The 12,147-nt window shown below is 52.7% G+C and overlaps 1 protein-coding gene across 1 annotated transcript; it reads left to right on the top strand.

Moving 5' to 3' along the window:
* Positions 1-374: 374 nt before the first annotated feature.
* Positions 375-11,988, top strand: LOC310889561 (uncharacterized protein; the record flags this gene model as incomplete). The annotated part of the gene is made up of 3 exons (XM_083817146.1): positions 375-897; positions 9,713-9,776; positions 9,887-11,988. The coding sequence occupies exons 1-3, from the start codon at positions 859-861 to the stop codon at positions 11,986-11,988; spliced, it is 2,205 nt and encodes a 734-aa protein (XP_083673272.1). The 5' UTR covers positions 375-858.
* Positions 11,989-12,147: the final 159 nt, after the last annotated feature.

Below are 12,147 nucleotides of genomic sequence, written 5' to 3' on the forward strand. Positions count from 1 at the left end.
CCTGCCAATTACGAGTGCATTTTTGTAAGCAAATCATAACCTTTTATTCCCTATTACCCAACACCTGATCACCTCCCCTGTTTCCTCATTGGCTGAGTACTACAGGCTCACAAGCTACTCGATGCTCCTCTATACCATATATGTACAATTTTTCTTTTCTTTTCTTTTCTTTTCTTTTCTTTTCTTTTCTTTTCTTTTCTTTTCTTTTCTTTTCTTTTCTTTTCTTTTCTTTTCTTTTCTTTTCTTTTCTTTTCTTTTCTTTTCTTTTCTTTTCTTTTCTTTTCTTTTCTTTTCTTTTCTTTTCTTTTCTTTTCTTTTCTTTTCTTTTCTTTTCTTTTCTTTTCTTTTCTTAACCCTTTAATTTCTCCTTTTTCCCTTTTTTCCCTTTGCTATGTATTGAGAACGTGTGATCTTTGTTTTACTATTCTCACACTGCTCATCCCGTTTTTCTCAAGCTTCCACCTTATTTTGGAACAGTGAGGCCTTCTACTGTCCACTTATCTACTTAGCATTTCTCTTTGTTATGACTACACAATTAGCTCGGAATACAGAAAATTAGCTCTCTGCTGCAAAAACGCAACTTAGTTTCTCACAGGGGGAGTGGCCTCTTCTGTGGGGGTGGCAGGAGAAGGGATGGGTGCCCAGAAGGGCCAGTGCTTCCCTCGTAGCAGCTGTAGGCGCTGCCCCTGTCTGACAAGGGGCTGAAATCAGCTTTCTGAGGCTGTGCAGTTTGGCCATGCATAGCTCCAGTTTTGCTTTAACACACGTTTCAAGACAACGTGACTTTCGAGGGGCTCCTCCTCCAGTCCCTGTCAGGATTCCCTCCACGGACGGCTAGCTGGCGGTGTGTCACGCATCATGGAGATGGGAGTCCACGGGGCTGACAGCAAGCAGCAGGTGAGATGTGTGTGTCCAGAGCTGCAAGGGAGCTGGCGAGGGACAACACAGGGCATGGGTGCTGCTTTATGGAAGGTGCTGGAAAACCTGACAGAGGCCGGAGGGGCTGAAGGAAGTGCCCGCCACCCAGAACCAAAAGGCAAGGGTGACAGCGGCAGCTCAGCAAACAGAGGACTGCAGGAGGGTTGCTGATGGAGTTGCAGGCAGAGACAGAGCATTGGGTATGGTGTGGGGTGTGGGAGGAGCTGGGAGCTGGGATGTGACCCTGGCCCTACGCAGGGAGCCCAGGGGGAGCCATCCTGGCCCCCCACCCTGTCCACGGCATGCAGCAGAGGGGTAGCTGGGAAGAGCCAGCAGCCCTGGGCAGCGTCCCCATGATGGCAGAATGCTCAAAGCCACAGGACCCTTGCCCAGGGCGACAGGGATCTGGGGTCGTGGTAGACAGCAAGTTGAATATGAGCCAGCAGTGTGCCCTGGCGGCCAGGAGGGCCAACCGTGTCCTGGGGTGCATCAAGCACGGCATCGCTAGTAGGTCAAGGGAGGTGATTGTCCCGCTCTACTCTGCGCTGGTGCGGCCTCACCTCGAGTACTGTGTGCAGTTCTGGGCACCACAGTATAAAAAGGACATGAAACTGTTGGAGAATGTACAGAGGAGGGCTACGAAGATGGTGAAAGGCCTGGAGGGGAAGACATACGAGGAACGGCTGAGGTCACTGGGCCTGTTCAGCCTGGAGAAGAGGAGGCTGAGGGGAGACCTCATCACAGTCTACAACTTCCTCGTAAGGGGGTGTCGAGAGGCAGGAGACCTTTTCTCCATTAACACCAGTGACAGGACCCGCGGGAACGGGGTTAAGCTGAGGCAGGGGAAATTTAGGCTCGACATCAGGAGGGGGTTCTTCACAGAGAGGGTGGTTGCACACTGGAACAGGCTCCCCAGGGAAGTGGTCACTGCACCGAGCCTGTCTGAATTTAAGAAGAGATTGGATCTGAACTTTTGGGTAGACCTGTGCGGTATCAAGAGTTGGACTTGATGATCCTTAAGGGTCCCTTCCAACTCAGGATATTCTATGATTCTATGATTCTATGATTCTATGACAGCACAGCCCGGCCGGTACCCATGTGTCACAGCCTAAATTATTACCTGGCCTGCAGGTATTTCAAGATTGGAACAGTGGCTTTGGGAATTCTGTTATACACAAGAACAAGAAGGCGTACTTTTCTTGAGACTTCCCCAACACATCCTACCTTGCTGCCAGGGGGAGACCCCACAGAGCTCTCTCATGGACAAGTCAATATTTTTCTGTAGGAAACTGGAGTTTTTTGAAACCTGGAAGCCCCATGCCCTGCCTCTCCTGCAGGCTGGGTGGCAGCTGCGCTCAGATGTAGAGCTCTGCAGCAGTGATGTCTTCTGTTGCCCCTGGGAAATCTTATCCCGGATGGAGTGGACGCTGCTGCCGGTCGGTACCGCTAAAGTACCTTTGGTGCCACAGGCTTGGCACAAGTGACAGGAGCATGTGTACCTGGTGACAGGGGCACTGTGGTGCTGTGAGGATGAGCTGGAGTGGCTGCAGGGCTTTTGGGGTCTTGTGGAGGCTGTTAAGCTGGGAGGTGTCATGGCCGACCAGCGTGGCCTTCCTGCTGGGAAGCTGCCATGTGGAGTGCTCCTGGGGGTGCTCTCGGAGCGTGAGCCCAAGCCTGGGGAGTTCTCAGCACTGCTGGGGCATTTTCTACTCCAGGGCCACCACTTGTGCCCTTTGGGGCCTGCCTCAGTACCAGCTCTGTTTGGTGGTGTTGTCCCCTCCGTGCTGGTGGTCCCCTCCTCCTGGGGCAGTGCTTGCTGTGACGCATGCTCTGTGCTAAGGTGGTCCCCACTGTGCTGCAGCCTCTTGCTGTGGATGTGCAGCTCCAGAGCCTCGTGCTGCTCCTCAGACATGAACCTGGTCTCGGTGCTGTGAAAGTAGATGGGAACTGGGAGGGAGCGTGGTGTCCTGGAGGCCACTGGACAGGTGATGGATGCCCCAAGCTCCTTCTGTTTGACCTGGTCCGGACGGAGGAGGGATTTGGGCTTGAGGAAGCGGACACAGGGACTTGGTGCTGGTAGGGGGGCAGAGCCAGCACAGGGATTTTTGGACATTTCGGACATTTTTGGACAAAAAAGGACTCTTTCCTTTTTTGTAATCCTGAATTTCCATCATGGATGGCTTGGGCACTCTCACACCCTGCAGGCGCTGGTTCTGTGTGGAGAGTCCTATTGGTTTCCCCATGCTTTTATCCGTGCCAATGGAAGACTGTAACTTGTGGTTTCTCACAGACATGCCATGATCAGCGTTTCTTCGGATTGTAGATGGCTCTTGTGTTGGTCCTGCTGCCACTTTGGCCATGCCAGGAACAGCTGAAGAGGCCATGGACAATCCGTGAGGTCGCAGGAATTCCTTTTCTCTGCGTGCCTGCCCCTTCATCCTTCCGAAAGAAGCTGTGGTGGTTGGTCTTCTCAGGGCTGAAAAGGGCTGTTTCTGTCTCATCCAGTACAGGAGGCCGCTGTTTAAACCCAGGACGAGGGGTAACGGACACAAACGGAAGCACAGCAGGTCCTGGCTGAATATGAGAGGGCATTTCTTTACTGTGAGGGTGACAGAGCACTTGAACAGGTTGCCCAGAGAGGTTGTGGAGTCTCCTTCTCTGGAGATATTCTAAAAAACGCGCCTGGATGCCATCCTGCGCAATGTGGTCTGGGTGACCCTGCTGGGCAGGGGGTTTTGAATTGGATGATCTTCAGGGGTCCCTTCCAACCTCAGCCATTCGGTGATTCTGTGACCACCGTCTCAGTGAAGAACTGGTCCCAACCACCCAGCCTCACCCTCCCCTGTCCCAGCTCCGTGCCCTTCCCTCGGTCCTGTTGCTGTCCTCTGGCAGCTCAGCGCCTGCCCCTCTGCTCCCCTTGTGAGGAAGCTGCAGGCCGCCATGAGGCCTGCTCTCAGCCTCCTCTCAGCTGGGAAGGAGCTCTTTATTACTTTTGGTCCCACTTGATGGCAGAATTGTCAGCACAACCGCTTGACTTTTGCTAAAATGAGCAGTTAGCGAAGGGCTTTATTAAGGGCCGGTGTCATGGGGCAGTAATGCCATATCCGCAGGCCTGGCGGGACCGACCCACGCACTCAGGCAGCCCCTTCTTGCTGCTTCCTTTCCAAAGCCTGCACTTCAGGCAAGACTGCAGATTTTCCTCACTCTGCAGCCTGGCTTTGTACACTAAAGAGTTGCTCTTCTCCTTTTTAAAGTTCTCTTTCACTCTGCTCTTTCTCTCTTGGCATTTTTCATCAGCTTTACCTCTTGCTGAGTGATGGCTTGCTACCATTTGCCTAGCTAAGGTGGCCTGTCTTCTTGAAAGCCAGTAAAATAACCTAAAGTGCCCCTTGCCCTGTTTCGTGCCCATGAGTTCAGGTTGGTGGGGATTGCTGCCCAGCGATCACATCTTCCTGCCACTTGTAGGACCATGGAAACAAGAGCAGAAATCTGCTTGATTTCCTTCTGTTGCACCTGCCTGTATCTGTCGAAGAGCTGAGTTACTTTACCAGTTTTCTGCTCTTGTTTGCTCTGGGTATGTAGAAACAAGTACGCTTCTAGTTCCTGGAAATGGAAGCTCCATATTTTGGCAAAACAGATTCTGTTTTATTATGAACCACAGGAATGTCTTGAAAGAATTTTTGTATTTCTAGCTCTCTAGCCAGTGTAGCAGGAGCAATGGCAGGACTATGTTTAAAATCCTGCGGCAAGTGAGTAAATGCATATTGTAGTCCCTGCCAGGTACAAGCAGATCCCTCTCTATCTGTCTCCAGTATTGGAATCGTAAAAAACACATCCTACGTGTCTACTGTGTCCATCCGTGGAAACGCCTGTTCATTAGAAAAATAGACTTTATCAGTTCAACTGGGAATAGACCAAGTAGCCAGTGCAGTGGCGGCATTCAGGGCTGTGTAATCTGTGGGTCGCCACGTGGCCTTTTGTGGGAATGAGAGTTGTGGTTTTGCAGGGGAAAATGCCACTAACCTTGCATATTCAAAAGTGATTGTGCAGGCATAATGGTGGTATAACAGTGCCAAGTATGTTAAGAAGATAGGGGGACAGTGGAGGTTCCCACTGTCTAGTCAAGGCAGAAGAAGTCCCTCTAGTCACAAGAGAAGAAGGGAAAAAAACAAAAACGAAAACAACAACTAAAGGAGACATTAAAAGTCGGTCAAATAAAATTGTACATGTATGGTATAGTAATAAGCGTCAAGTAGGTTGTAAACCTGTAGTGCTCAGCCAGTGAGGAAATGGGAGGAATCAAACGTTGGGTAAAAGGGGATGTAAGGTTATGATACACCTCTGCTGCACGCTCCTGCTTGTAGGGTGCCCACCACTGCAATCACCAATAAAAATGCTAGTTCAGTGAGATTCTCGCCTGAGCCTGTGTTATTGGCTGCAGGTTGTTTCTCACTCTTTGGAGCCTCTATGGTCAACGCAAGGGAACTGTAGTCTTTAACAGACCATTGTGTCTCTCAACCTTTCCGGAGGCTTCTGGATGATATGGGCGGTGACACACCCATTCAATGCAGTGTTTCTTGGTCCAGGAGCTCAGAAGAGTATTTTGGGAATGATTCCCATTCTCCGACTGAGTACAAATACCAGGTTAGTCTCATGACCAGCAATTTCATCATATCATAAGACAGTGTTACACCGCATAGTAACATACCTATGACGACGTTGCCATCACTGAAACGTGGTGGGACCACTCCCATGACTGGAGTGCTGCAATGACTGGCTATAGGATCTTCAGAAGGGACAGGCAGCGCAGAAGGGGTGGTGGTGTGGCTCTCTATATTAGAGAGTGTTTTGACGTTGTGGAACTTGAGACTGGGAATGATAAGGCTGAGTCCCTGTGGGTTAGGGTCGGCGGGAAGGCCAACAAGGCAAGCATCCTGGTGGGGGTCTGTTACAGACCGCCAAACCAGGATGAGGAGACGGATGAGGAATTCTACAGGCAGCTGGCAAAAGTTGCGAAATCATCAGCTCTTGTCCTCGTAGGGGACTTCAGCTTCCCAGACATATCCTGGAAATGCGATACAGCTCAGAGGAAGCAGTCTAGGAGGTTTCTGGAGAGCGTGGAAGATAGTTCCGTGATGCAGCTGGTTAGTGAGCCTACCAGGGGAGGTGCCCCACTAGACCTTCTGCTCACAAACTGTACTGGGTCGGGCTGGGATGTTAACTTTCCCTGCAGCAGCCCATACAGTGCTGTGCTCTGCACTCGTAGCTAGAACAGCGATGGTATCACACCAGTGTTGTGTCTGCTGCTGAGCAGTGCTGGCACAGCATCAGGACTCTCTCTAACTCCACTAGGGGTGGGCAAAGATGTGAGAAAAGAAACGTCACCAGGGCAGCTGACCTAAACCAACCAAAGGGATATTCCATACCATACGATGTCACACTCAGCAATAAAAGGTGGAAAAAGGAGGAAGAGGGGAGCGGTGGGCTCTCGTTGTGAAAACGTCTGTCCTCCTCCCGAACACCGGCTACGTGCGTTGAGGCCCTGCTTCAAGGACGTGGTCAAGCATCGCTCATTTGTGGGAAGCAGAGAGTAATTTCTTTCCTCTGCACTTCCACATAGCCTTTACTTGTTTTGTTTCGTTTTCCCTTTCCCCCTCCCTTTTCCCCTTTCCTTTTTCCCCTTTAGTTAAATTGTTAATTGTTTAGTTAAATTGTTTAGTTAAATTGTTTAATTAATAATAATCTTTCCTTAATAATTATTTTTTTTCCTTTAATTAAATCATCCTTATCTCAACCCGTGAGTTGTTCTTTCCTTTACTTCTTCCCCTCCTCATCTAAGGAGGGGGAGTGAGAGGGCGGTTGTGGTGTTCAGCTGCCTAGCACAGTAAAACCACCACACAAACAGAGAAGGAGTGGTGGGAGATGTGGTGGTTGGGAGCTGTCTTGGGCAGATTGACCACGAAACGGTACAGTTCTCTATTCTTGGCGCAGTCAGGAGGGGGACCAGTAAAACTGCCGTCTTGGACTTCTGGAGGGCAGCCTTTGAGCCGTTCAGGACACTGGTTGGCAGAGTCCCTTGGGAGGCAGTTCTGAAGGGCAGAGGAGTCCCGGAAGGCTGGGCACTCCTCAGGAAGGAAATCTTAATGGCTCAGGAGCAGTCTGTCCCCACGTGCCCGAAGACGAGCCGGCATGGAAGAAGACCAGCCTGGCTGAACAGAGAGGTGTGGCTAGAGCTTAAGGAAAAAAAGAGGGTTTATGATCTTTGGAAAAGAGGGTGGGCCACTCAGAAGGATTATAAGGATGTTGTAAGGATGTGCAGGGGCAAAATTAGAAAGGCCAAAGCTCATCCGGAGCTCAATCTGGCTACTGCTGTTAAAGATAACAGAAAATGTTTTTAGAAGTACATTAACACAAAAAGGAGGACTAAGGAGAATCTCCATCCTTTACTGCATGCGGGGGGAAACTTAGTGGCGAGAGATGAGGAAAAGGCTGAGGTGTTTAATGCCTTCTTTACCTCAGCCTTTAGCGGCAAGACCAGTTGTTCTCTAGATAGCCGGTACCCTGAGCTGGAGGAAGGGGACGGGGAGCAGAACGTGGCCCTCACAACCCACGAGGAAATGGTTGGCGACCTGCTACAGCACTTAGATGTATGCAAGTCAATGGGGCCAGATGGGATCCACCCGAGGGTACTGAGAGAACTGGCTCAAGAGCTGGCCAAGCCGCTTTGCATCATTTATCAGCAGCCCTGGCTATCAGGGGAGGTCCCAGTCAACTGGCGGCTAGCAAACATGACACCCATCTACAAGAAGGGCTGGAGGGTAGACCTGGGAAACTATAGGCCTGTTAGTTTGACCTCAGTGCCAGGGAAGCTCATGCAGCAGATTATTTTGAGCGCCATCACGCGGCACTTGCAGGGCAAGCAGGCGATCAGGCCCAGTCAGCATGGGTTTATGAAAGACAGGTCCTGCTTGACGAACCTGATCTCCTTCTATGACAAAGTGACGCGCTTAGTGGATGAGGAAAAGGCTGTGGATGTGGTCTACCTTGACTTCAGTAAGGCTTTTGACACCGTTTCCCACAGCATTCTCCTCAAGAAACTGGCTGCTCTTGGCTTGGACTGGCGTACGCTTTGTTGGGTTAGAAACTGCCGGGGTAGCCGGGCCCGAAGAGTCGTGGTGAAAGGAGTTAAATCCAGTTGGAGGCCGGTCACTAGTGGAGTCTCCCAGGGCTCAGTACTAGGGCCAGTTCTCTTTAATATCTTTACCGATGATCTGGACGAGGGGATCGAGTGCACCCTCAGTAAGTTTGCAGACGACACCAAGTTAGGTGCGTGTATCGATCTGCTCGAGGGTAGGAAGGCTCTGCAGGAGGATCTGGATAGGCTGGAGCGATGGGCTGAGGCCAACTGTATGAAGTTCAGCAAGGCCAAGTGCCGGGTCCTGCACCTGGGGCACAACAACCCCAAGCAGCGCTACAGGCTGGGAGACGAGTGGTTAGAAAGATGCCTGGCTGAGAAGGACCTGGGAGTATTGGTTGATTCCCGAGGAGCAATGGCAGTGTTCAAGGCTGGATAATCTCCCGAGAGTCGCCACTTGCCATTTGGAGTCTTTACTGAAGCTAGAGGAGAACTGCAGGGGCGATGAGACTTGACAGTGCTTCCCCATTCCTCTAGCTCTTTTACCAGTTTGCTAAAAGGAGGGGTTGTGGTTTAACCCAGCAGACAGCTAAGCACCACACAGCCGTTTGCTCACTCCTCAACAGTGGGACTGGGGAGAGAACCACAAAAAAGGTAAAAGTCATGGGTTGAGATAATGACAATTTAATAGCGAAAGAAAAGGAAGGGATGATAATAGTAGTAAAAATGGAATACACAAAGTAACTGATGCACAACGCAATTGCTTACCACCTGCTGACCAATGCCCAGTTTGTCCCCAGACAGTGGCGGCACACCCTGGCCAACTCCCCCAAGTTTTATTGTTCAGCATGACGCGATATGGTATGAGACATCCCTTTGGCCAGCTGGGGTCAGCTGTCCTGGTTCTGTCCCCTCCCAGCTCCTTGTGCACCCCCGGCCTCCTCGATGGCAGGGCAGCGTGAGGAGCTGAAACGTCCTTGGCTCCATGTAAGCACTGCTACGCAATAATTAAAATATTGGTCTGTGATCAGCATTATTCTCTTCCTACACCCAGAAACAGTACCATACCAGCTACTAGGAAGAAAACCCGATCTCAGCTGAAGCCAGGAAAGGATGGATGGCATCAGAAGGGAACCTGTAGTGTGGCATATTAACCAGCTTGGGGTCAGGGACAGGAGCAGCTGTCCGACACGGCTGGAGCTGGGCAGTGGGCTCAGACCCTGGCCCCAAGCGAGGAGCCCGGGGAAGCCGTCCTGGTCCCCCACCTCCCCACAGGATGCAGCACAGGGGCACCGGCCTGCTTCAACGTGGGCTGGGGGCTGTGACCTCACAGAGGCGTTGCCGTGTGCTGTCTGTGACCTCACGGCCGTGACCCTATAAAGCACCGGCCACCACCCCCCATCTGCCAGTGCGGTCGTACCTGGCTGTGAGCGATGGCTGACGACAGCAGCTTTTTCCTCATCCCCGGCCTCATGCTTTTGCTGGCCGGGATCTCCCTGCTCTCCAGGGGTCGAGACCGACAGGTACGGGGGCTGGAGGGTGGGGGAATTCGGGGCTGGGAGACTCGGGGCTTTGGGACTGGGGGGCCAGGAGGTGTTGGAAGGGGTCCCGTGGGTCCCTCCCCAGGTTGGTCACAGTGCCGTGCTTCTGTGCCCACAGGGTGACGGCCGACTCCGGCGAAGTTGTGGACGGCGGCAGCGGCAACCACCGGTACCAAAGCCAGGTGAGTCCCCCGTGGGTGAGCCTCAGCACCGAGCAGCCCATCCCTATGGGGCTGCGGTGGCCCTGGTGCCTCTCTCCCACTGCAGCTCAGACTCCCTCCCTGTTTTGCAGGCGGCAAGAGGCGTTACCGGTCAGTTACTGTGGACCACATCGTACGTGAGTCCATCATTCGCCCAGACGGGGGGCTGCCTCACAGAGGGGTGCAGCTCACTCGCCCTCTCAAATTGCCCATGGCCCCCCCAGCTGTTCCTGATATGGTTAAAGTGGCTGCAGGACAAGCAGCAGGACGAGCTGCAATGCCAAGGAAAGATGATTGTGGCATCTCTGGAAGAGAAGACAAATTGCTCTCTTCTATCAACACCAGCGGAAGTGTGGAAAAAGCAAGTGATTCCTCCAGAAGGAACAAGCAACCGCATGGCCTGACAGCCCTCAAACGTTCAATAACCGAGACTCAGGATCGTAGGGCAGGAGACAGGGACAAAGAGTTGCACTCTGAGGTGAGCTCCTCCAGCCAGCCACCACAAATGGACTGCATTGTGCGTGAGAGCATTCTCCACCCGGATGGAGGGCTGCCTTACATGAGTGGATTGTTACTGCGGCCTCCTGCACAGCCCAGGGCAGAACCAGCCGTACTGAGCCCTGAGAACACCATCCGCAAGAGCTTCTTTCATAAGGATGAGGAGCAGACAAGAAGAGAAAAGGAATTCCTGCGGCCTCACAGATTGTCCATGGCTTCTTCAGCTGTTCCTGGCATGGCCAAAGTGGCTGCAGGACCAACAGCAAGACCACCTACAATCCAGAGAAATGCTGGTCATGGCATGACTGTGAAAAAACACAAATTAGAGTCTTCCACTGACACCGACAGAAGCATGGGGAAACCAAGTGGGCTCTCCACAGAGAACCAATGCCCAAAGGGCTTGAGGGCACGCAAAATACCTAAGATGGAGATTCAGGATTACATGGAAGGAAAGAGGAAGCAAGGGCCACACTCAGGGATCAGCTCCTCCAGCCAGCCACCACAAATGGACTGCATTGTCCGGGAGAGCATTCTCCACCCTGATGGAGGGCTGCCTCAGAGGAAGAGGGAGTTCCTGAAGCCTTTTGGGTTGCCCATGCTCTCTTCAGCATTTCCCAGCTGGGCCAAGAGGGAAAAAGGACTACCTTTGCCCCAGACAGATAGAAGAGATGACAGGTCTGCACCTGGCAGGCACACAGACTGTGCTCTTAGTCCCAAGGAATGTGCAGGGAAACTGGGCGCGCTCCCCATAAAACAGCAGCAACCCAGGACTGACATTCGGGGCTCCACGCAATGCAATAACAGTGAGCCATCTGCAAGGTGGATGATTGTTCACGAGAGGTTACTTGACCCACAAGAGGGACGATGTCAGTGGAAGGAGGTGTCCAAGGGGCGACTTCCACAGGACGACCTGTCCCAGCCACCTTTTGAACTGTCCACGGCCCTTCCAGTGCTTCCCAGCCCGGCCAACGGAATTATGCATAAAGACCAGGGCTGCCAAACTGACTATGTTATCATCCTGGATCCGTTTGTGACGGATGTCAGGAATGGGAAAGAGCCCGACACTGCAGCGCCTCTCAGGATCAAGAAGCTGCAGCTGAAGGAAGAGCACCGCAGCAAGCTCAATGAGCACATAACAAAGAAGTGCCGGGAAGTACAGCTGCAACGCTTCCCTGGGCCAGTGCAGAGGTCCACTGAAAAGATGCATCGAGCACTGCCCAAAAATGCCTGTGCTGGGGCCGGAGCCTTACCACCACGAAGTCCCTGTGTCCGCTTCATCAAGCACAAGCCCCTCCTCCATCCAGACCAGGTCAAGCAGAGGAGGCTTGGGGCATCCATTGCCTGCCCAGCGGCCTCGAGGACACCACGCTCCCGCCCCGTGCCTGTCTTTTTCCACAGCCCTGAGGCCACGTTTATGCCTGAGGAGCAGCGTGAGGCCCTGGAGCTGCACATTCGTGCCAAGAAGCTGCAGATCCTTGAGAGACGTCTGGGCACGAAGCATCCATCCCAGTCAGCTGTGCCCCAGGAGGAGGGTGGCAGGGCAGCCCTAAGGACCAGCGCCCTGCCCAGCATGCCCTGCAAAGCTACAAAGACATCGAGCACCTCGTGGAACCAGGGATCCCACCAGGCAGACTCTGCTGAGGCGGTGCACAAGAGCAAGTGGCAGAACCTGCGGGCACTCTACTCTGCCCTGTAGGGCAAGGCCCACGGTCACAAGTAGCAATTGTGGAAAGGTGTGACAGAGGACCAGGGGCCAGGCAGCTCACTCCTCCGGTCCAAATAAATCCTCTTCCTAGCCCCATGGTGGGAATCGTGTCTTGTTTGTGAAGCGCCGGCAGACTCACGGTGGGCTGTG

This window comes from Anser anser (genome assembly GCF_964211835.1).
Source record: "Anser anser genome assembly, chromosome: Z".
NCBI classification, from domain to species: Eukaryota; Metazoa; Chordata; class Aves; order Anseriformes; family Anatidae; genus Anser; species Anser anser.